Consider the following 26,991-nt stretch of genomic DNA (forward strand, 5'->3'; position numbering starts at 1 on the left):
TTATTTAGTAGGACTGATTTTTTTTCAAGAATAAAATAAAATTTTTGTTGAGAAAATGCTTCGCTTCAAAAATTTTTGGCAAAACATTGAGACTTTTTAACCATGTCGTGCACATTGACTTTCCATGATCAGTGAATTAGATCTAGCAATAATCAAGGATGTACATTCACTCACAAAGGCTATTTTTTTGAGGGTATGAAAATGGAAGAAATGTAAATGTTGAGGATTCATTAAAAAATGTTTGCCTTTTTTTTAACTTTGCAAATTTATATCTGCTTAATATGTGATACACTCTGACTTAAACTAAGCTCAACTTTTATTTTATGTTATTTTGGTTTCAGAATCATTTTCTTTTCTTTCTTTCTCTTTTTGAAAGATTATAAATTATTCAGAATAAAATATTTGTTTTATCTTCCTTTTTTTTAAACCCAGTAATAATTAAGAAAATAAGTTTAAGGAAAATTTTAATGTTAACAAAATAAATCAATTTTATAATAAATTTAACTACTAAGGCAAAGAATGAAAATTAGGAAGTTTTATGTTATATAAACCCTGCATGATTTAGAAATACTAAGTACAGTAAAAACACAAGAATTAAAAATAAATTTTTATTGATGGTAATTTTACAATGTAAAAAACAAAAAAAAAACAAAGACTAGACCAATGTTACAAATTTCAGAATACAAAATAGCTTTATACAAGCCATAAAATAATACAAATTTAAAGAAAAAAATAATAAATAAAAACTGTTCTACAACACTAAATTATTCACATATAAATATGGTTCAATGAATAATGAAATAAAAAATTACTCAGGGTGCGATGCCAAATTTCTCACCAAAAAATACACATCTTTTAAGCCCTATTGGGCACTCTGAATATTTTTTAGCTCTAAAAATAACTTGCCCTTAAAGAATGCACGCTGTTATAGTGCAAGACAAAAGTCAAGTTAAAATCAATGTGAAGGTTTAAAGCTACACACAATAAACTTTTTTTTACCACAAATTAATCACTATCTTCACTATCAATTATTCCTTTAAGACGTGAATACTTAGCCAAAGGAACATCTGAGTCGTCGTCATCATCAATGCAATTTGTAGTGTCAAAACAAGCTGTTCTTTTTGGACGACCTATATTGACAAAAATTAAAATTTAAAAAAACTTTTATAATTTTTAAAAACTTAAAAAATTTATGAAAAAATTTTTTTTTTTTTATATTACAGAGGTAAATGCTAAGATCATTAATTTCTTCCCAATTATAATTTAAAAAAAACTATAATAAGAAATGTGACTAAGTAATAAAGGGCAAACAAAATATGTTACTACATACTAATATATCTGTGACTTCGGCTCACCGAGTTACAATTTGAAATTTGTACATCTTCCCTCTTTACAGGGTGTCCAGTGAGAAGACATTTTCAAATTCCCTGAAAATCCTAGATTTTTCCCTAATCAGGCAGATGATATTTAATATTAAATTTTATTTTAAAAACTTTCTTATTTAAATCAGAATAAAATTAAAAACAAATATTGATGGCCAGTTTAATTTTAATATCATAAATAATCTCTCTGTATTTGAAAATAAGGTAGGTTTCATCCTAGATCTTAAAAAGGGCATTATATCCCTCTAAAAAAGAACATCCATCACAAAAAGGAAAACAAAAATTGGCGTCGCTTTCAAGAAATCCAAAATATAGAAAAGTCTATAATTTTATCATCAAAAAAAATTTATTTTTAAAAGGATAATTTAACTTAAAAATAATTTTGTGGATTAGAGCATTCAATAAGCCAGTTTTAAAATTAGCATAATTCTCGTATTTTGAAAATCTTACTTGTTGCAATAGCATATTAAAATTATCAGGATTTTAAAAACCAGGTTAAAATGGCTGAAACAATATGCAACCGGAACAACTGCCAAAAAAGAAATTGGAATTTAATGTGGATTTGAGATTGAATATTCACTAATTAAACTTGTAAGAATATGGTTAGTAATATACGAAATTTTTTAACCATAATATCATATTAAAAATATTGTAATAGAAAAAAAAAATCACCCTGAAAAAGCCGAAAAGAGACATATGCCTATTGAAAAAATTATCTTGAAATGACTTAAATTTATGATAAAATCATTGTGAATTGAGCTAGTCAAAAAGTGACTCTTTTTGCTCAAAAGGCACACTTGACATAATAGCATTGTTATAAATAATGTAAGACTTTGGAAAACATGTGTGAAAAGATCTGAAAAAAAAAATAAACAATTGAAAAATGTTGTATTCATTGACATGAAGATATATATTAAGAATAAATTTTTATGCACAATCTACAACACTATTCACGGATTCAGTATTTTGTGTTACAGAGTTAGATGAATGAATAATGTTTCTGCAAAATGTTTGTACATGATTGTTCTGTAAATTAATAAATGTAAATTTACCTGAAGATATGATATTGCTAGGGTCAAGCTCAGCCACCTCTTTCTTTGTTTCAATCTTCTTTTTCAACTTCTTGCATTTTGCAATTGTTGGTCGCCCTGTTAAAGAAGTTTATTAAAGTGAAGTTTTATTACATTTAAAAGTAAGGTTTAAATAAAAAGAAGAGAATTAAGAACGTTTAAGAAAACTTGCATGCTTAATCATATGAAATAAAGATTTGTTTCAATGAATTATGTTAAATATCCTATTTTTATGATAACTACTTTCAGAGAAAATTAAAATACAATTCTTTTTATTAAAACCTATGATAATTATATTTTAAAAAGAATTTATTTAAAAATTTTCTTCAACGAAAGGTGTCTGATAACTGGATCATTTTGCTGAGTTTCATTAAATTTCTGTTATAATTGACAAAACTTGTCTCTGAGATTCAGTCATACCATTGGCAGAAAACACATACACCTTCAGACATTGAAAATAATTGAAATTGAAATTACTACAATACATACAGGGTATCTGCTACATTTTAGATTTTCAAATTCATGACTTTTCATGACTAATTCCAAGAATTTTTTATGACTTAACAAAGTTACTATTTTCTCTGACAAAAACACAACAATAAATTTAAAAACGCATTATAATAAAATAACATTCATTGAAATGATAGGCATAACCAAAACTGTTATACTCTGCATCTTCACATTAATAGATTTTAAATTTAAAAAACAGAGTAAAGAAAGAGTTGAAGGAATAAAATAGCTGAAAAAAATACAAAAGCAAATAATTTTTTTCTTCTTTCTTTCTGCAGAATTACAGTCTAAAGATACTTTTTTTGTTCATGGGAAAGGAAAGAAATACTCCTGATTTTTCTGTTCTCATTTTGAAATAAAAAAATTCGCAAATGACTGGCTTGCTTCAGTTAAAATTTTAAATTGATAAAATTAAAATAATAAATAATAACAAAAATTCTGAAATCACAGAAATTTGAAAGATAATTCGCTCTAGAAATGATGTTTTTTCTTTCATTTTTTGAAAGAACACCATAATTTTTAAAGAACATGATAAAAACATTTTATATTTCAATCAAATATGACTGTAAGTGGGGATTTTGTTACAAATTCAGATATTCGGAACAATACAAAATTGGAGGGAGGGGGTAGATTCCATTTTAAAAATTATTAGATTTTTCTCTGACCGAAATCTATGTCTTTTCAAGATTTTTTCAAAAAAATAGTTAAAATCATGACATTTCATGACAAATTTTGTTCAATACCGAAATTCATGACTTTCCAGGCGCGCGGATACCCTGTACGTAAATCCTCCATTCCAATATAGCTAAAGACACGACCATTCTCTTCAATATTCAACTGTAAAATTTTTAACAGTCTCTCCCTTTTTTTTCAATGATGCAGACATTACTGACTTTCTGTCTTAGCAAAAATTTATCCATAACTTAAAATTACGCTGAAGCAAAACATTAAAATCAAACAAAATTTGTTGATTAAAGACGCAAAAATGAAAAGGGAAGATTCTGTACTTTTATTAAATTGTGCTGTAGTTTTGTTAAATTTGTCTATATTCCTTAGAAACACTGGAGACTGTAGGTATCAACAATTCTGTTGAAGATATAGTCATATTACTAAAGCATAGCAGATATTTACAGGGTTCTCACTACATTTGAGAAAACAAATTCCCTTTCTTTTCCAGGTATATCACGGAAATTGGTATGAAAATCCATACCATATTTTATCTATACAATAGAATTTTCCATCAGAAATAGCATGGAATCTTTAATCAATTTTTTTTTAAATTAAAAATGTCAAATATTAGATTTTGTGAGCTAAAACACAAGATAGAAAACATGGAAAATTTCACTAAAAAGATAAATTTTATGAAATTATTGCAATAAATGTAAGAATTATTTAACTTGAATATCAATAATTGATTACTGTTACTAACTATTCTAAGACTGGTTATTTTACAGGCGTAATATAGGAATTTTCCAGGTTTTTTGTAAAAAAAAATTGCAACTTTCCCTGACTATTTCGTGCTTTTTAGAATAAGAATAAAATTCCCAGGCAATTCCAGGTTTTCCCTACTCTCTGTGACCGGAGAGAGTTCTGTATTTATGGTTTAAATCTTCAATTGCTGAAAATTTAATTTCAAGCTTGGAACAAGAAGACATATTAATTAGAATGAAAAATGTTGCCTCACTATATAAATTTTAAAAACAAATAAAAAACAGCAATTTGGTTTTGCCATACCTTTTAATCCTTCTTTTTCCAGCAAATGCAAGAGTTTTTCAGACTTCGATTTCATCGACTTACAATTTTCAAATAACTTGTCATAGGATTTTATGTGTATTCCAGCAGCTCTAATATACTTCTTCAGATTCTCTAGTTTGCCAGAAGAGGGAGTCTGTTTCTTCTGTTCCTGTTATTAAAAGAAACTGGTCTAAATATTACAACTTACAAGATTCAAATTATTTTATTTAAACTAAATGTCGCCGAACTTCAAACAGATTTGATTTGACCCCAATTAGAATATTTACAAATATTTGACAAAATCTTGCTGTTTTCGATTTGTTGCTTATCTTTTATCTTCAGCCCTTTGATGCTCGGATAATTTGGAAGAAAACTGCCATAAAAAGAGTATATTTCTTTATGCAAGAAAATTAAGTAAAACTAAGTGAATGTACAATACATGTATTCACTTTAAATTTTTGGGTTAATTTTTAGTTTGCATGTTAGATGGGACCTGACATCTAGTTTCTGACAACTACCTCTTAACAAATTAGAAGTAAGCTGGTATGCCATCTGGTATATAGATTGAGAAATAAACATGATTCCAGGTCTCAGAAATAGATTAATTTTATCTTTATGGCAGGTTACTCTTGAACACTCAGACCCCAGAAATATCATGGCACGAGAAATTGATTGCAAAAATTCCCTCCACCATTTAAACAGGAGCAAGTAGAAAGGTAAATAACAAGATTTCAAATCAGGCTTAAATTTTTAACTTATATTTATGCTTAATAAGTTTTTTGTAAAGATATTTTTAATTTTCAACTTAGACTTTCAGAACTTTTTTTTTTTTTTAATATTTCTGCTAAATATTTTATAAAATTCTTGTTAAAAAGAGTTTTCCCAATATTTCTTAATAGTTAGAAAAACAATAATAAAGGTTTTTAATTTATTTTAAAGATATTTTAAATGTTATTAAGCATATTTAAACATCTGATTTAAAAACAAAACCGATTAGTAGGTATTTATTATTTTGGATTTACTACTTCTAATTCACACACCTTAGCTTTGTTAACTTTAGTTGAACTTTTTGATTTTGAGTTGGCAATTGGTTTTTCTTCATTTTCATCCACAGAATTATCTTCTTCACTAGAATATAAATATTCATTAAAAGGAGGGAAAATAAATGAAAAATCACAAAATAATAACATAACAGTCAAGGCCTACTTGCTTTGGACAAAGCCGTGAATAAAAGTTGTAACAAATTTTAAAAGTATGAATCTAAATTTACAAATAATTGAACTTTATGTAATTTAACATAATTGAATTCACATGTAATTAAAAAAAATAAATAAAAAAAAATCAGATTACAGGAATAACAAAATGGAGCAATTTTTAGAGTGTGTACATAAATTTAGATATGATACAAACAGATTAAAATATGAAATAGAATATTAGAAGCTGTAATGGAAAAATAGAATCTGTTACGGAAAAATATAAATATATCCAAATGATAATAAGAGTAAAGATATTATATAAATAGATACTATTATAGATATATTTATATCAATAGATGCTAGAAATAATTCATTTTTAGATTCAGAAATTTTTCTGGTATATTGATAAAAAAAATAGACATTTTTTCAGTAAATTAATTAAACATATTTGTATCCTTTTATGATTGTAAAAAAAATTCATAATTTAAAAAGCTTTAGTTAAAATTTTGAAGCAGCCAACACATAATAATGGTATTTGATTGAGAAGACGTTTTTTATTTGCTAACTAATATAGTGTTCTCGATAGGTGTTTTTAGAATGGCGGCTTCCACTGCCATCCTGTTGATCTCTATAAATGGGCCCTCTTTGTAAAAATAAGCCACTATGCCTTAAAAATACTGCCTTTTAATTCACATTCATTCATCATTTAATTCATATTCGTTAAAAAAAATTATTGACTATTCAAATGCATATAATTACATATAATGCATAAATTACATTACATATAATTAATGTGCAAATAATTACACATTGGTAAAATTATCTGGGTTTATAGGCTTAATTCTGATTACTATTACAAATATTTACTTAGTTAGGGTTATTCTCAACTGGTTAAATTTTTTAACTTTCTCTCTTTTTTGAGGGGGGAGGGTACATGAATGAATTTCTAAAATTTTTATTTACACACAAAAAAAATTATAACTTTTTTTAAAAATATTTTCTTTCTTAGGAATTCATCTTTAAAAATTTATTTTCTCATAATTTTCAGTTAAATTATAGAAAAAAATTTAAAGTTGTTTATCAATTCATCTTTTTCTTCCTCTTTTGAAAAAAAAAAATTATGCTTAAAGATTTTAGCATGCCTTCAATTATCTTTTATAAATTACAATTTTTCACTACTGAATTAGAATTATGAATAGTTTTGATAATGAATTAAAATTACTTTTTGAAATACGCACATAGAGTAGTATAAGAGGGTAATAAAATTTTTGAGGATCAAATTCAGTTACGGCATACTATTACACATTTTGATGAATTTTTACGATGTTAAGGCGAGTGCCCTTCTTGTGAGGAAACCCCCTGCCCTTTTTTATTCCAAGAGAAAACTCTGCTACTAAAGGAGAGAAATATTTAACTTGTTTGCAATACACAGTACATTTAAAAATAAGTATATTAATAAACAGAACAAATATGAATAAAGCTCTATAGCAATAGCATTTGAAAGAAACACAGGCAAAATAATTTGGAAATGTTTTTGTTTAAAAAATAGACTCCTTTACCTTCCTTAATTACATATTTTTTTATTAGACATGATTAACTTATTTTTTTAATTAGAAGCGTGCTTTCTAATATTATCATCTGAATATCATCAGCCTATTTTATTTTCATTATAATATTTATTCAACAATATAACACATTTTGTAGTGAATTAATATCATTTAACCAATAATATGAGTTATTTAGATTAAGAAAATTTGCTCATATTTTTAATTGAATGTCATGTCTTAATCTTTGTTTATCAGACTTCTTATCTATTTATTGCCTGCACTATATATTTCTTACATAGAATTCCTAAAAAATACCTATCACTTCAATAGTTAATCTAGTAAATATTATTAAGCTTTCACATAGTAACAAAATATCCAGTTTATAAAATTATTCAATGTATTGTTTAGAAAAAAAAATTGCTTGCGTATCTATAGTGCATAAAAATAAAATATACCTGATTAAAGCAAAATATGATATATGCCAGTTAAATCTAACTCAAAAATCACAAATCTTTACATATTTGCTATCTAACAAGATAAAAACTTCTTGGCCAAGTTTGTTTTTCATTCACAATATTGTGAAACCTATCACCTAATCAAAAATAAATGTTTTTGGCATTAGAAGATCTTAAAATGTTTTGTTGAGATTTGATTTCCTGAGACTATTTTTAAATTTATTATATGAAGCATCTTTTGCCACTACAATAAATCAGGAAACTGGGTATGCGAATACACAGTAACCAGACACTATTTACTACATCATTATTGTCTAAAAGCATATCCAGCATACGTTTGTAAATAATTAGGTTGCAGTAAATAAGGATTGGAGGTATTCAAAGTGGGAAAACAGAAGAGTTTCAGTTGGACATTGAACATTGTATGGGCAAGTATTTTAGATTTTAACACTATTTTTCAATTAAGATTAATAATTTTTCATTACATAATTTGAACATAAGAGGCAGGCATTATTAGATTTAGTACTTAAAGATAATTGATCATTATAAATCTTCCACAATAAATAGTTTAACCTGTTTATAATTTTCATTTTCTTAAGTAAATATTTGCATCATATCATATGATTAATAGAAATATCATTACTCAACTTCAAATTTGCTAACATTAATTTATTTAATATCAATGATTTTCAAGAATGAAATCATATGCAAACATTTAAATATTACATTTTTATGACTCAGTATTAAACTTAAAATTTAAACATTTTCATTTTTTTCATTTTGTTCCATTTAATCTAAAAGAATTTATATAAAGAATAAAAAAAAATTAATTATTAAAAATATTTCTTCAAAAAATTTGGGTTAAGCGATAATTAAAAAAAATAATGCATTGTAAACTAACTTAGACTTTTATCAAACTGATTCATAAGCCTGCTACTATTAACTAATTTATATTATTTTATTTCAAATTTAGTGACCAGAATCAAACTAGAATAGATTGGTAGATTCAATAAGAACTGTATCCTTAACTATTAAAAGTCATTGTGGGACTGTTAAATATACATAATACACAGCAACAGAACAATAAAAAAAATCTTTTTTTGCTACCTTAAAAATCATTTAACATAATAACTAAGTAAAAAATTATAATGAGTATAACAAAAAAAAATATAATAATAATACTTTTCAAGATTGCTCTTAATTGAAGCTAGAGGTTCATCTTCTGAGTCAGAAGAAGCTGGTGCAGACTGAAAAGAAAAAGTTTGTGCAAATTTTCTTTTTAGCAGTTATGAATGATATGAATAATGCATTATTATATAGTTATATGAAAAAATTATTGCTTAAGAATATAATTATTTATAATCATTATATAATACTATAAAAATACATTGGTCTATTCAAATATACAAAAACCAATTAGAGGGAAATGGTTTGCAATCTATTAAATTCTGCTGTTAAAGGTAGAGGAGGTGCATGAATAACATTTATAAAAAATTACAAAATCTTGAAATTTAGAGTGATTGTAAATTAAAAAAAAAAAAAAACAAAAAAAGTAAAATTTCAAAAAAAAAAAGTAAAATTTCAAAAAAAAAAAAGTAAAATTTAAAAAAAAAAATTTTGTGCAAAGCAAATCAAAATCGTGTTTGCATTAAATTTTAACAGAAAAATGAGAGAATTATAAAAATAGGAGTTCATTAAACAGTAGTCCTTCCTTTCACTACTTTTTTTTAAACATAGTAATTACATTCAGGAAAAAATATTCCTCGATTTTTCAAGACAGACTTTATAAAATTCCACAGATTCTTTTTAACCGGAAGTATAATTTTTATACTTAATTTTCAATTATGTATTATTCTTTTTCATAAAATATATTACGAAACATTTATATTTGCTATTGGAATTAACGATAAATTTTATTCATAAAAAAATTATTTTAAGATCAATTCTCTTGGAAAAACCAATTAAACTACCTTTGACTCAAATTAATTTATTTTTCTCTATCATTTGGGATATTTTAATTACATTCCTTGAAATTTTCTTGATTTTTCAGAGTGATGAAATTCTTTGGTCCCTTGTAACTACCCTGTTTAAACATACCTAAATTGCATCCATAACATAGTTTCAACATTCAGTACAGTAGTATATAAAAATAAGCAGACTTCACAGTGAGAAAAGGAAAAAATTAGAACAAAAACAGAACATTTTATTTCAACAGTATAACATATACCATACTACTTTTAAAAAGGAACAGCTAACTAAAAAGTATTTTCTCTATCTAAATATAATAAAGGCAATTTAAAAAAACAATGATAAAATATACAATTTTTAATTTCATAATTATTTTGCTCATAACAGAAAGCGTTTATAAGTACCCAGAGTAATTTTATCAATATTGAACAACTTATAATAGTTTCAAATCAATACATGGAAAAATCGTGTAGTGCTGTTGAATTAAAAAAAAAAAAAACACATAACCAGTATCATTTAGTTAATATACATATAATAATACAGACTATATGCCTGAAACATGAACATAATCAGTATACCATTCCTAAATTGTAACTATCGAATTTTGAGATGTCTATTAGCATTAAAGTAAAAAGATATTGAATTAAAAAAAAACAAATCTCTCAATTTCTAGGCAAAAGATTTAAAATTACATTCAAGGAATTTAAATTCACACATTGCCATTTGGGTTCACATGATTTAAAATCACACTTTGCGATATGTGTTCACGATTTATAATGGCACATCCGAATCCATATTTATGCAATTTCTCGTACATCAGCTTGGACATCATGCAGCTCGGACATCATATTTCGTAATTTCACAATATTATCTGAAATACGCATTTTTCGTTCATATGATTTTAAAATAAAACATCAAGATTCATATTTCTATGATTTTAAAATCACACATCAAGAATTGTATTAATACAATTTCAAAATCACACATTGAGGTTTATATTCACACAATATAAATAAATAAAATCTCGCATAGATATAATTTAATTAAAATATTGATAATATTCTGAGAATAAATGGTTCTCATATAAACTTTTTTGTGTAAATTGTTTCTGCACTTATAATTTCTAGTTTTTTTTCTTAAGTATTTTTGGTCTTTTATCAAACTTCTCCATGTGGTATGAATCAATAAAGTCTTATAAAAATTAAAAATACTTTTAAAAAAGATTTGTGATTTTCAAACAAATTTCACTCAAATGAGGTGGCAATAAAAGGGTTGAAATTAGTTACAAGAGTAAATCAATTGCTTGCAGACAGTTATTCCTTTGATCTAAGTCTGTACACACACATGATGTATATATATATATATATATATATATATATATATATATATAAAATATAAATGTACCTTTTGAATGACTTTTTTGACATCTGACTTGGTCTTTGATTTCTTAGCAATTGGAGCTTCACTTTCATCAGAGCTGCTTTCAAATCTACATAAAACATCATTATTATTAGTTACATCATTATTATGTGCTAACTTTTAATGAAAAAATAGGTAAATAAATTGACATAAGGTTGTGGCATAAGGTCCTATTATGACAAGCTATATCATATTATACACATATATGCCATATAAGTAGGTGATGAAAGAAATCATATGCTGCAGGATAATATCCATAAAGAAAAAAAAATTATTCTGTTCTTTCACAAGAAAAATGTTTATTTCTAAAATTATAAAGACGTTTTTTACTGTGCAAAATTGCACATTATTTGTAAGCTAAGATTTTTAGATTTGTACGATGTGAGCTTTAACCATAGTTTTAGCAGTCATATTAGAAACCTTTTCAAATGGTTCGGACAAAAGCCTTAAAAATTACACACTTAAATCAATAATCATAAAAAATTATATTTCATGTCAAGTTTATTTACTTATTCTTTGTTTCAATTTGTGAAAATATTTGCAAAAATTTTTATTAACTTTCTTTTTCTAAATGATCAAAAGCTAAAATTATGTAAAAAAGTTCTGAAATTAATATTCATAACATACCCAAGAAAATATAAGTGAAAGCAAAATAACATGGTAATTTACTTTCTTCTATATAATAAAGCTATATAAATTAAAATAGGATAATTGTTTGAACTTTTTGATGAAGTTTTAAATGGCCAAAATTTAATGATTTACAATTTCTTCACTTTTTCTCAAATCTGCTTCTAGCCAAAAAAAATCTCAGCACACATAGAAAGTTTGAATTATTGCTATTATCTCATAATAATGACAATTATAAGGAAATATTAATGAATACTTATTTTTTAAATTATACTTTTTATGTAACTAACTCAATTAATACACTTTTACAAATAATAAACACAAATTAAATAAAAAATTTCTAATACAGATGGAATTACTTTTTACGCTTTACAGAATTCTTAGGCTTTGCAGCCACTTTCATATCCTTTTTTGCTAGATTTGATAAAGGCTCTTCATCTGAATCACTGGTATCCACTTCATGCTTCAAGGAGAAAAAACATCAAAATATTAATATTAACACAAACCCATTAACACTTACAAAGATATGAAATAATGAAAAAACAAACTTAACAATAAAAATGGTCTTTGCTAAAAAAGCAGAAATATTCTACTGTCTATGCTTGGTATAACGGCTCTTGCGGCACAAACAAAAGTAAACATTATAAAGTGAGGTTTTAAGCTGTGAAGTAGGGCTGTAAATTTAAGCCAGCTTGAAAAGAAGACTTATTTATTTACTTGGTTACAACCAATAAAAAAGACACGGCAAAAAAAGTAAACATTTATTAAAACAAAAAAAATTTTAAAACTTAGAAAAAAAAAGCACAGGCTTTGTACCAGGCCTAAGAAAAATCAGGATAATATTGTTTAAAAAAAAATGAAGACATTTCTTTAGAGCAGTGAACACATACCGGACTAATTTTAAAAAAGCAAATGGCAAACTAAAAACAATTATAGTGATATTTATATTACTTGAAAGTTACGCGTATCATGAATAAAATGTTTGCTTTTTAATGTTGAAATACATATGCATGAACATTTTCAAGACAAATGTGATTTTTTTCTTCAAATTCTTTGAGGAATTAAATTGACATTATTTACAGCCTTATATATCTGTATTTGCCAACAGTTAGAAGAAGTCAAATGTGCTATGGATTACTTAGTGCAGTTGATTGATATTGTCTACCGAAATAAACTTTTGTCAAAATCTATCTGTATCACTAATGTACAATTTTTATAAACTTTAGAGCATGGTCTATGATTAACAATAATTAATTGAACTGTTTTGTTGTTAAGCAGTTTAAGGAAAGATGCTATATCATACAAGCATTTTAATTTTTCCTTTACTGACCCAGCTTATGTAAAATTTGCCATTTTCTTTAATAGATATTTTAAATATCTCTTTGAAAAAGCATGTCAGCAAGCAATTCTTAAGAAGACTCTTTCGAGGCCCAACTGTGGGGCATTCAAAAACTTGCCGCATAAAAATATTAATCTGTTATTGTAAATTTACTCAATTTTAATAATCAATACTATTTGCCAAGTGGAGCAAAAAGACATTAAATTTATAAATTATACTACACTACTAACTGATTCATCAAGAATAAATCAAGCTAGTTAGCCTCTAAAATGTTAAAAAAAAGTTGGAGAAATCAAATTTTTTAATTTGTTCATACTTATCAATATATTTATATACCCAAGTTAAAGGAAATATATTTAGATGTTACAGCTCGATACATAAATTTAGATGTGAAGTTGAAATCCTAAAATCAAAGTAAAATTCAAAAATTTAAAATTTCTAAAAGCTTTGTGAAATATTTGTCAAAACTCTCAATTTTTTCCAAGATCATGGAAACCCTCTTGAAAGATAAAATTAAACGTACTGTTAATTATCTAATCCAAAGGTTATAATAAGGCTGTTAAGTAGTAAATTAAAATAATTCTTGGTAAAATTAAAATAATTCTTGTTTTTTAAGCACATTGAGCAATCAAAATGCATTGAATTAATAAGATATTTTAACACATTTCCTTTTCTTTTCAACTATAAGAAATTATAGTATAGCGATTCTATAATTTTAAGAGCTTCAAAAATGTCATATTTTTTTAAAGTTTTTATAAATTTCAAGTGTATTGATATGAATTGATTGAAAATTTGTTTACATTGCTTTCCTTCTTTTTACATAAAGCATCATTTCTTTTACACACTATAGCATTTTGAAAATAAATCTTTCAGTTTTTTCAACCCATCCTAGTACTTAACAATGTAAATTATAAAATATGTGTATGCGTTTAAAATAAAACTGCACATACTGTAGATAATTGGGAGATGTTACTTTCTGAGAATGTTTTTCCTTCTTTATCGGTAGACTTATATTTGGATGAGCTGAAAAAGAAAAATTTTTATAAGACACAATTTTAAAAAAATCCTTTGAAAGGATATTAGGACAAAATTTCAAAAAACAGTTGGTGTTCAAATTTTTACATACATTAATAAATAGCTTATACATATGCAAATTTATAACAATTCTATGTAATGTAATACCAAACATAAAAACATTCAAAACAGGAAAGGAGATATATTTGGACAATCAAGGTTTGCAATTATGAATTGTCTAACACCTGCATTAAGTAAGAGCAACTATGTAATTTTTTTACTCAGCCTTTAACATAATGGAAAAATTTACAAAATCAAATTTAAGTAACATGACTAAAACAAATGGGGTGGCATCACTAATTCTCATCAATTTGCCTTATAGTGCATCTAATGGTACAAAAGTCAAAGAGAGGACATGAAAAATAAGTTAAGACTAACTCTATAGCACCAAAAAAGAAACTCTACAGCACAAACAAAGAAGAAAATAGATTGCCAGTAGAATTATGTTGGCAAAATTATAACCAAACTTAAAATGCTTATATACATACATATTTATGCGAAAGCAGTGTGGCCAAGCTTGAGAAATAAATGGATATGCCGAAGCAAAAAAAAAAGTTTTATTAAGAAATCATAGTATGGAGAGCAAGAAGCCAAATAGTCCAAAATCGAAGTGCTTCACCACCAGAAGTTGGGAAAATCTTGGAAACAACCTGTTTACCCTAAGATCACATGCTAAAAGAGGGTTAATATTTCTTGTAACTCATTCAAAGAATAGGTAAAGGGATTTTTTCAGTTCTCACAGTTCAGTTAAAATAGAAAACATTAAATGCTAATTCTTGCATACTTCAATCTAAAAATAAAACTAAAAGACAGATGTGAATAATAAAATGTGAGATCGTGTCTAATTTTGAATAATAATTTAAGAAGGAGAACTTAGATAAAAAAAAAAAAAAAACGTTTTGTTAAAGCTTTTTACGTTACACGTATACACACCATATATGCAAAAGAGAACTGATGTTTTAATTAATAGTTGAGGAGAGATTGATAGCTCAAGGATATCTATTTTTGTTTTTTTGTTTTGACACTCTTTGCTCTGTCTACCATTAGATATGCACATAATTATGAATATGCACATTTATAGATAGATAAAGAATTAGAGAATTCATACTTTAAGTGAGAATCAACTTTCAATTAAAAGGGAACAAGAAATTTCAAAGACCTGGGTCCCAAGAACCATAGTTTCTAAATTTCATATCAATCTTCGATAGTATCTATATGTCTCTAATAGCTTCTAAAAAAATTCTCAGATCAATCTGACAGATTTATATATATAGAGTCGAATCCCGTTTTAGCGAATACCTCGGGACCGAAGCAATCGCTACGCAATAACGAAAATTCGTTAAACCGATATTACGAATTTCTACATCAACCAAAATTATTTTGTTGCATTGGAATTTTTCGTATAAAAAATAATAAATCTTGCATTTAATGACATTTTTGATCTATTTGTACTACAGCATGCAGAAAATATCAAATCAATATTTTAAAAGCTCACGAAAACAGTTAAATTAAAAGGAAACAATGGATTTATTATCACTCATCAGAAATAACGTAATCCGTATTTTTTTTCTGCGCAAATGATTTAGAACCAGTAGAAATTACAACTCCTCCAAAATCATGCACATTTTCAAACTGAACCAAAATCATGCACATTTTCAAACTGAACTGAACTGGAAATCACTCTTTTGGAAAGCCACGTGTATTTTTACTTCTTCAAACATGAATAGGTTGAGGTTTAGTCTTTTCAGGTCCCTTCCGCGTCTTTTTTGACGTGTCTCTTTCATATCTGAAACTTTTTAATTTGAAGATGCGCAAAAATATTTGAATTCTGAGATCATTGTGTACTTTTGAAGAACGGAAAAGTGTCTTGATCATGAGAGAAAATGAGAATTGTTGCTTATTTCCACCTTCTTTAAATCGGATTACCAATTTCGTAATACCGGTATTTTTAATTCATTGTTTCGATGGAGATTCATTTGGGGATTCGGAAAAAATTCGTTACATTGTAATTTTCGCTATTTCGGATTTCGCTAAAATGGGGTTGGACTGTATATATATATATATATAGCTCAATTTATGCTTTTGTTTTCCTTTTTTGCAATCTGGCAATCTTGTTACGAAAATATTTTAAATCATTCTTGAAAAATTTCCCGTTCATGTAAGTGCATTTGAATTCGCTACTCGCTTTATAGTTTTCATTTCATGTTTTATTCTGTTTTTTCTTTATATTTTATTTTCTGTTCTTACGTGATATTATTACTTATTGTGTTCTATTTTATTTGTTGTAATTTTTTGTAAAATTTTTTTACTGCTTCTCACACTATTGTATTGATATATTTTGCTTTGGCTACATTGTTGCAATATTAGAAAGCACTCTTTTTTGCAGATATAATCATGTGAGCTGATGAAAAGAGTATATCATTTACTTTCCGAATTTTTAACTTTAAAAAAAAAAAACAGTTTTTTTTTCACCCCCCCCCCTTTTTTTCATTGTTCTGTAATTTTCCCCTTGTTTTTGAACTTATACATATATATATACATACTTATATATATATACTTGAACTTATATATATATATATATATATTAAAAAAACGTCTACAGTAGGGGAAAAGTTTCGTGCCTTTAACATATTTGGTATCAGGTACTGCATACAATTTCAGTTTTAGAATTTAAATAATAAAAAAAGTAAAAAAAATAGTGAGTTACAAAAAGATTAATCAGCATTTTAAATGCATTACTTAAAACTCGGTATCAATAATTAAAAGGGTAAAAAATGATTTGAAACTAATAAAGTTTAAAAACAAACATGGATAACATTACAGGAAAAGTGCAACATTAATTACCTTTTTTTCATTGAAGTCTTATTTTTATTGAAAGAAGCTAGTGGTTCTTCATCTGAACTACTAATATTTGAGCCTGAAAGACTATTGGAAAACTTAGTTTTCTTTGTAGCGGCTAACATGTCTTCATCTTCATCCTCCACAGTTATATCACTGGTTTCCTGAGAATTTTTGTTTTCTTTTTTTAGGTTGCTTTCTCTTGATTGCTTATTGTTCTCAACTTCATTATTGGTCTGCTCACTTGTAGGTTTAGTCAAAGACATTTCCATTTTGGTTTTTGTTTTTAAAGAACTTAATGGCTCATCTGAATCACTTGAGCTTGCACCGTGCTCACTAGACCCAACATTTGAAGACAGAAGTTCAGGTTTTGACAATCGTTTTCTTTTTTTGGCTGGTAAAAATGAGTCTTCATCTGAATCACTCAATATTTTGCGATTAAAATTATTTGTAATGTTTTCTTTAGTTTCTTCATGGTCCGAATTTTTCAAAGAATTTTTTCGATTACTTTTTGCTTTTAGAGAAATTAAGGGAGATTCATCTGAATCACTAGAATCTAAGAAAGACTTCTCAATTCTTCCTGAAGATTTAAGCTTTCGATTGGTTGGTTGAGAAGTAACATTGTTCTTTGAGTTTTTGACAACTTTGCTAAGTGACTTTTTCTGATGTTTAACTTCCTTACTAGGCAGTAATAATTTCTGCTCCTTCTTCTGTCTTTTAGACTTAATAAGAAGTTCATTATCAGAGTCACTAGAAAAGTCATTTGAAACAGAATTTTTAGTAACTTTTTTCTTAGGCAATAAAGGCTCATCATCTTCAGAAGTATCAGCAACATGTTTTATTTTCTTTGCCTTAGATTTTTTATTAGCATCTACCTTAGGCAGTAAAGGTTCATCATCAGATTCTTCTGAAATATCAAGAACTTGTTCATTCTTTTCCTTAGATTTTTTAAGAACATCTTTTTTAGGCAGTAAAGGTTCATCATCAGATTCTTCAGAAGTATTAGCAACAGATTTTTCTTTCTTTGCCTTAGATTTTTTAACAACATCTTTTTTAGGCAGTAAAGGTTCATCATCAGATTCTTCAGAAGTATTAGCAACAGATTTTTCTTTCTTTGCCTTAGATTTTTTAACAACATCTTTTTTAGGCAGTAAAGGTTCATCATCAGATTCTTCAGAAGTATCAGCAACAGATTTTTCTTTCTTTTCCTTAGATTTTTTAACAACATCTTTTTTAGGCAGTAAAGGTTCATCATCAGATTCTTCAGAAGTATTAGCAACAGATTTTTCTTTCTTTGCCTTAGATGTTTTATTAGCATCTACCTTAGGCAGTAAAGGTTCATCATCAGATTCTTCTGAAATATCAAAAACTTGCTCATTCTTTTCCTTAGATTTTTTAACAACATCTTTTTTAGGCAGTAACGGTTCATCATCAGATTCTTCAGAAGTATTAGCAACAGATTTTTCTTTCTTTGCCTTAGATTTTTTAACAACATCTTTTTTAGGCAGTAAAGGTTCATCATCAGATTCTTCAGAAGTATCAGCAACAGATTTTTCTTTCTTTTCCTTAGATTTTTTAACAACATCTTTTTTAGGCAGTAAAGGTTCATCATCAGATTCTTCAGAAGTATCAGCAACAGATTTTTCTTTCTTTTCCTTAGATTTTTTAACAACATCTTTCTTAGGCAGTAAAGGTTCATCATCCGATTCTTCAGAAGTATTAGCAACAGATTTTTCTTTCTTTGCCTTAGATGTTTTATTAGCATCTACCTTAGGCAGTAAAGGTTCATCATCAGATTCTTCTGAAATATCAAGAACTTGCTCATTCTTTTCCTTAGATTTTTTAACAACATCTTTTTTAGGCAGTAACGGTTCATCATCAGATTCTTCAGAAGTATTAGCAACAGATTTTTCTTTCTTTGCCTTAGATTTTTTAACTACATCTTTTTTAGGCAGTAACGGTTCATCATCAGATTCTTCAGAAGTATCAGCAACAGATTTTTCTTTCTTTGCCTCAGATGTTCTATTAGCATCTACCTTAGGCAGCAAAGGTTCATCATCAGATTCTTCTGCAGTATCAACAACAGGTTTTTCTTTCTTTTCCTTAGATTTTTTATTAGTATCAACAACTGGCTCTTTTTTCTTTTTTGATTTCTTTATAATATCTTTCTTATGCAGTAAAGGTTCATCAGAAGTATCAGCAATTGGCTTTCCTTTCCTTCTCTCATCAAAGTTCATAGCACTATCATTATTATCATTGCTTCCATTTAGAAAATGAGAAGAGCCTTTTTCTAAAGATTCACAGTCTTGAACACTCAAAGTTTCATTGTCATCAGTTGGATTAAGTTCATTTCCATTTAATTTGACTTCTACAGCTTCAAGAGATTCTTTATGACTTACACCTAGACCTATGGAATGAATTAAACATTATTAAACCAGAATTTTCTCATGAAAAACAAGAGTAAAACTTTCCTTTCTACATAAAACAGATTGATTATTCTTAAATTTTGGAAAAAAGAAATAGATAAGCCTTGAAAAAAGTCTTTATAGGTTCCTATATGCATGACTCAGGTACATAAAACCAGTATAATAATATTTAAGCAATATAAAATTTAGTGACCAACTTATCCACATTATTTAAAATAAGAATTTACTCCCTAAATTTTGTGTGGATAAAATGTTTAGTACCAGCTTAAAATAACAAAAATTAAAATCCTAAGGTTGCAGTTCTCTCTCTCTCTCTCTATATATATATATAGCAAAATAAATGAATACATGAAGGACAAAAAGGAAAGAAGAAAAAACGAAAATTAAGAAAAACAATAAGTTTTATTTACTGCACATAAGCTGCAAGTAAACAGAACTCATAAAATAATATATATATTTATATATAGTGTTCTCCCACATTCTTTTTTTTTTTTTTTTTGAAGATCGGTCAGTCCCGCCTGCCCTTTGATCCTTATAAATGTACCCTTTTTCTAAAAATTAGCAGTCATCCCTTAACTACACTACCCCCCCCCCTTTTTTTTTATTTAGGAAATGTTGTTTTTTTTTAAATTTTGTATCAATGAAGAATCCACTTGTGATTTATTTAGTTAATGATAACTATTTAAATGTAATTTTAAATTTCATTCCACTCTATAAATCTTTTTTATACTGTCTGTCTAGTTATATAGCTAAAATTCACTTGATATTCAGCTTCAGAGATACTCAAATCTTTTATTCAGGGGAAGTTATATATTAATGATTATTTTGGTGTTTTTAAATTTTACCATTATTTTTCCTTAAATGAATACCTTTAATTTATCAAAATGCTTCTTTAAATGTTTATTTTCTCATTATTTTCAATTTAAAATTTAAAAAAAAAAAGCTTTAAAGTTGAATATTGATTAATCCTTTTTTTTTTAGTATATTTTATTTTAAAGAAAATTAGTAAAAACTTTTATTTTGATTATGAGCGAGAATTACTTTAAATACACTATCAAAAATACACTATCAAATGATTCAATATTTTGTGTTAAGAAGATAGGTGAATGAATAATGCTGCTGTAAAATGATTGTAAATGATTGCCCTGTAAATTAATGAATTTGCCTGAAAATATGATGATGCTAGGGCTTTTCCAACTTTTTAATATACATTTATTTTAAATTTTTTTATGTTTTATTTATGTTACAGTTTATGTTATTGTCCTAAAATTTATACAGCACATAAAAAAAAGAATTTAAGTCCTTGATTTTAAAAATTATGAACAAATTTTAATTAGTTCATTCAAATGAGACATTTGAAAAATGAATTTTTCTCATTTGTTTAGCATTACTTTATTTCATTATAAAGGTCTTGTTTTTCAAATATTTGAAAGATAATATCAATAATGTACAGTTCTATTAAATAAAAAAATTTATTTGGAAGACAATAGAAATTAATATGAAAAAATTATACAAGAATAAATAAAATAACAATAATTTGCAAAATGTTACATTTCCAAGCAAATCTTATTTAACATTGAAACTAATTTTCAAAATCTATCTAAATTTCATTTCACCAAGAAGCTAACATAAATAGTAGCATTAAAAAAAAAAAAAAAAAAAAAAAAAAAAAAAAATCAGAACATTTTTTGGAGCAGTATACATATACTAGACTACTTTTAAAAAACAAACAAAAGACAAAAAAAGAAAAGTATAAATAGCTCTACTTAAGTGAAATAAAGTAAACTTTATTTAAAAAGTATAATAAAATATACTATTTTTAATTTTAGAATTACTTTGCTTAAAACAGAAAGTTTCAACAGTTACTAGTATAATTTTATCAACATTGAACAACTCATAATAATTTTAGGTTAATGTATGGAATTTTTTTATACTATATTGCATAAAAAATTATTAATTACCAGCATCAATTAGTTAATATTCCCTCATACCAATACATAATTAAAATTAGCAATTGATTTAAAGATTTATTTAATTAAATAATTTTATATGTTGATTAAAATCTATCATTTTTAAAATCAGATGAAAGAGAGAAATTGATAATTGTGAAACTAATTTAGCCCACCCTATATACAATCGAGAATACAATACACCTCTGAATTATGAACCCTGCTCAAAGCAATTATTTTTTTCTGGTAAACTCAAATATGGGCATAAAGAAATGTGGTGCTACTAAAATTAATAATATTAATATGATTTTAAACATAATTTTCACATGAACTTTTAAATGTTTGTTATTTTATTCCTTCCTCATAAAAAATCTTAAATAAAAGCCTGGTTGATAACAAAACACAGCATCCTTTCACAACAGAAATAAATAAAATTATCTACCTACATGAAAGCACAATTTTAACTTAATTTTGTAGAGATCATTTAGTTAACAGTTTAAAAAAAAATTGCTTTAGAAATTGAGTTTTTAAAATCTCTTTAAAAGTAGTGCTTATTTTATTTGCCAATAGACTAGACAAATTAATTCAATGTAAAAAATTTATATTTAAATATATATAATTTAAATACATATAATTTATATTTAAATTAGTTAATGTTACTAGATTATATCTTTTTATTTGTTTATTAAAGTTAAATAGTAATATTAAGTTACAGACTTTTAACACTCTGTATTCAATGTTTAGTGTAAAAAAGAATCATGTTATGGAAATTCTTTACTTAAAAATAATATAATGCAATATTAAAATGTCAGTACCTGAATCACAAGAATGATCATCCGTAACATCAGAACTTGTACTTTCAGAAGCACTTTTAGAGTCATTGACCTGTAAAGAAAGCAAATAAATACATATTCTTCTGTTTTTTAATCTGTTGCTGTTTCGATGCCTATGTAACATTTAGGTATATTCTATGTACCTACGAACATTCATCGAGCCATCATGAAACGTAAAATATAAGTACAGTACAACCGAGCGACAACAATATTTTGGAGTTCAAATAAATATATTGTTAAAACAAGGGCCTACATACTTCGAGGGCACAATAAGATTTTTTTAAAATTTTAATTTAAGATATGCATTAACTATAAACATTTATATATTATATAAAAAATTAATTTATAGAGTGTTATTTAGGGTTTAACAATTGAAATAAATTCAGAAAATAAGATCACAAACATACCAGAAAACCGTTCTTATTAAAAATAATCCAATATTTTTGTTTGTTTGCAAATTTTTTTGACTGTTAAGTCAACCAACAAAGTATGCATAGGGTCAAAAGCGCGAAAATGATATTCGTTATTGAAAATTTTACCTATGACAATAAGGATTAGGATTAACTTGGATTATCATCATCATCTTCTTTCTCATCATCATAGAATTCTTCATCATTATTTTCTATTTCATCGATAATTTCAGAGAGAATCTCTTCATCCTGGGAAAAAGGTAAGATCGTCATCCGCAGTTAAATAGTTCTCCATGTTAGCACCATATTTTTTACCAATATTTTCCTCATGTTGGGAAAAAGATTTTTGGTGATTCAAAACATGTTCTTGATCATCTGAAAGATCATTGTCCATGGAATTTTCATCATAATCAGATACAATTTTATCTTCCAAAGCACATAAGATGGCCTTTTTTCAACAATTCAAAATGATTTTCTCTGTTAGTTCTCAACAACGTCACTTGCATCCTTAACATTTACAGCTTTAAAAGGGTCTTCTACTTTATTTTCAAAGTTTCCTGTGATATCTTTTAAAACACTCAATTACGACCATATCGAAAGGCTGGAAAATGGAGTTTTGGAATCGAGATATGATTGGTACAGTTATCAATCAACAATGTAATTTTTTTCCTTCCTTTTCTTCATTTTTTCTATCTTACTTCAGCAACCATTCAGAAAAAAATTTAGACGTCATCCAAGTTTTTTATTGGTCTTATATTCCACGGGGAGGTTTACCACATTTTTAAAGCACCTGGGCTTTAATGATCCGCCTATAACAAGAGGTTCTTATCCTTAAATGCCAACATTTGATCTAGTAGGCTTCATCTGCATTTTCTGGTTCATACTCTTGAAGAATATCTTTAATCTTTTTTTGCCTACATTCATTTGCCTTGTTAATCAAAGCAAATTTTTTTCCCTCCGCGAAATTCTTGGCAAGTTATTCCAGACAATTGACACAGTGAATATAATGTAAATCGATTAACACAGATTTAGAGGAAACTTCTAACATATAGATTTTTTTTTCAGATGTAAAGGTAATTTAATACAAATCTGTTTATATTAAGGTTTTTATTTTTATTTTGAAAAAGATTAGATTAAATATAATTTAATTTTTAAATAGCAGAAAATATTCATGAAAATTTTTGCATGACAGATAAAGTAATTTGTTATGAAATATGAAAAAAAAAAATATGAGAGCATAGTGTTGCAAATATTTTAATATATATATATATGTAACATAAAAAGCTTCAATTGATCTTTTTATGTTATCCTAATTAATTATTCTAATCGAAATACTTTCTCACACTTTTAAAAGCCACATCCTGTTCTTAAATCTATTTTTGGCTCAAGTATGCATTTAATTAAAAGCAGGACATATTTCCCTTTGCTCTGTGTGGGAAACATTCGATCTATTTCATAAACCAATAGCAACTACTAAGATTTCCCTCTTTCCCAAAATTAAGACATTTTGCGGATTTTACTTTGCAAGATTTTCCCTAACATATAACCAAGGAGCACAACTTTTCGTGTGCACTTTTACTCACTCTCATGACTGCTGTTGTCTAATAATTAATAAATAAATTTTGTACCCTCCTTCCCGACCTATGACCTGTTTTAATCCTTCCACTCGGCAAAGACGTTATATATATATACAAATTATTGTTTAAAATATCTTAATTAAAAGAATTACCTGATATTAAAGCAGTTTGAGAAAGCAATCAATATGATAATAAAATAATTTGTTGAGAAACATGAATTAATGCTATTAACAATAAAAAATTAAGGGGGACAAAAATTGAGCATTAAAAATCTAACCTTAAACATTTTATAGCATAAACATTAATCTTAAACATTTTAATAAATAGATTTATACAAATCAATATTTAAAATATTGAATTGGATAAGTATAATAATTATAGAAGAAAAGTTAAAAAAAGTTACATAAAAGTATATTTAATACCTCAATATTATTATCTGTAATAGCGTCTTCAGAATTCGAAGGCTTCTTTTTCACGAAATCAGTATATGCAGATACAACAGCAGCAGAAAACAGTTTTTTTTCTTCCTTAGACATCTTGGCAATACCTTGTTTTTTCAAATACATTTGCTTCAATTCTGCTTTGGTAACAGTACTGTAAGAAATAAGGAAATATTCAGCAAGTACTTAATATAAATGTAATGAACTAATTACAGAAAAAATAGTAATATATTTATATTAGTAAAAAATTGCCAAGGAATCAAGAATTTCAGCAAATACCTTCAAATTATACTCAGGGGTCTGTCTAGGTTTTTCTGAGAGGTACCTGTTTTGTGAAAATTTCGACAAAATTTGCGAAAAATTAAAAATTATAGGTATAAAAAAATTAACACAAAAATATGGTAAAAACATGGATTTATTGTTTCTTGAGAGATACAAAAATAAAATTTCAAGAAAAAGTATTTTGTGAAACTACCATTTTTCCTATAGTTGAATTTGTGAAGGTACCGCTAAACGGTAGTAAATTCGGCCTGGACAGACCCCTGATACTAATCTTTGATAGATGTTTTAGCAATTGCATAGCATCAAAAATTTTATTCCAAAGTCATACTATATCTCTACACATTCAACTTTCCCGGCTCCATTCATAACATAACACCTCTACAGATGTATGACATATATCTCAGACATATGACATATTCAGCAGCCCCTTAAAATTAATTTGAACATTCTAATTTATCCAGGTAGTATATATAGATTGAAAAACAATACACGCAATTCTTTCACCTCAAAAAAACATCAGTATAGTGAATTTACAGACTAGTTTATACAATATCTATATTTATATAGAATTTTAACTTATTGTATCGAATTTTAACTCAGATAACAATTGTGATATGCGCATCGCTTAGCGTCACACTTATATCAGCACAATCCAGATCCCACAAAAAAAAATTTTTTAAAAATTTAATAAATAATAAAAAAAATTGAAAAACAAGTTCACAACAAATCATAGATAAAAAATGTAAAAAGATATTGCCTGCCTTTCTATTTCTTTATTATGATTTTTATTTTAAATTCCATGACTACTTTATTTTTCTTTCTGTAGAAAAAGTTTTAAGAATATAAAAATTAACTTCGAAAACACTATTATTCGACAGAAACAGATAGAATAAAAAGTATTTCTAGCATATAATGCATATGATTTTCATTCAATAGGAAGATGTAAAAAAATTTTAAACATCAAACATTAATTTCTATTAACTCCCAGACAAGTTTGTATATAAAAGAAATCGTTGTTGGTTATTCATAATAATTGCAAAACATCAGGTGTAAAGCTAAGCAACAATTTTTATCACTTTTATCTTACATTTCCTTTAACATAGAATAGTAAAATATAAAAAAATAATAACGTAAAACAGGCATGAATGTACATGTTTTTATCTGGAAAAACAGGAAATCAAATTTGCTCAGAATTTCAAAGATGAAAAATAATGAATTACCCTAAATCAACTGTTAGCAAACTCTCTTTCAGAAACTCTTGTATAGACTCCATTTTTCATATGAGATATTAATCTCTGCAATTAAAGAGTATTTTGGACATAAGAGTACTGACAGACTTAATTACAGAAACTACACTTGATTTCCCGCACAAAATTTGCCGCCCGTTCTAAACAATTGTGTTGCGGTTGCATTGCGTTTCCAGCCGTCTATTTCTGTTAAGATCAAAGACCCATATGCACAACATTTCTACAATGTAAGCTAGAAGTTAGTTTAGTTATCTCCCTTGAGATATTTATATGATCGTACATCCATGGACCTAACTTATTTCTGACAACATCTGATCGATTTCTTCTATTTTACTAACCATTTTTTTGTTATTATTGGGAAGTTGTTATTGTTTTGTTATTATTTGTGGTTTTTCAGTCCCACATTGGACAGATTGTTAAGACACGGTTTCCAGCAGATCACCGAAGTCAAGCATCACTGGCTGCGGTCAGTGTGCTGGTGGGTGACCACTTGGATCAGTCTGTGAAGAGACCGAGGGTGTGTGGTATTGGTCCTCGTTAAACTGCTCTGCCGTAAAGTGCTCGACTTCGCTTGCAGGTCGTCGGGCTACCGAAGCGGGGGAGCCACCCCTCTGCTGAGGATCAAAATTGTTATGGCATGTCTTCGGATCATCCTCAGCTCAGAGATG

At 26.6% G+C, this 26,991-nt stretch overlaps 1 protein-coding gene across 1 annotated transcript; it reads right to left on the reverse strand.

Moving 5' to 3' along the window:
• Positions 1 to 594: 594 nt before the first annotated feature.
• On the reverse strand, positions 595 to 26,491 carry LOC107442853 (uncharacterized). Its single transcript, XM_087156896.1, has 12 exons — positions 26,297 to 26,491; positions 24,777 to 24,948; positions 22,350 to 22,419; positions 17,166 to 19,566; positions 14,198 to 14,270; positions 12,268 to 12,371; positions 11,267 to 11,351; positions 9,077 to 9,141; positions 5,737 to 5,824; positions 4,697 to 4,865; positions 2,435 to 2,530; positions 595 to 1,130 (listed from the first exon to the last, which is right to left on the reverse strand). The coding sequence occupies exons 1-12, from the start codon at positions 26,347 to 26,349 to the stop codon at positions 1,006 to 1,008; spliced, it is 3,501 nt and encodes a 1,166-aa protein (XP_087013022.1). The 5' UTR covers positions 26,350 to 26,491; the 3' UTR covers positions 595 to 1,005.
• Positions 26,492 to 26,991: the final 500 nt, after the last annotated feature.

This window comes from Parasteatoda tepidariorum, chromosome 2 (assembly GCF_982258835.1).
Source record: "Parasteatoda tepidariorum strain Cologne lab strain chromosome 2, Ptep-v5.0, whole genome shotgun sequence".
Classification (NCBI taxonomy): domain Eukaryota; kingdom Metazoa; phylum Arthropoda; class Arachnida; order Araneae; family Theridiidae; genus Parasteatoda; species Parasteatoda tepidariorum.

Coding starts and splice junctions, on each gene's coding strand:
- LOC107442853 (XM_087156896.1), bottom strand. CDS start 26,349: ATGGAGTCTATACAAGAGTTTCTGAAAGAGAGTTTGCTAACAGTTGAT. Junction 24,949..26,296: donor TTGCTAACAGTTGATTTAGG/GTAATTCATTAT, acceptor TATTTCTTACAG/TACTGTTACCAAAGCAGAAT. Junction 1,131..2,434: donor TAGCAATATCATATCTTCAG/GTAAATTTACAT, acceptor TTGTCAATATAG/GTCGTCCAAAAAGAACAGCT.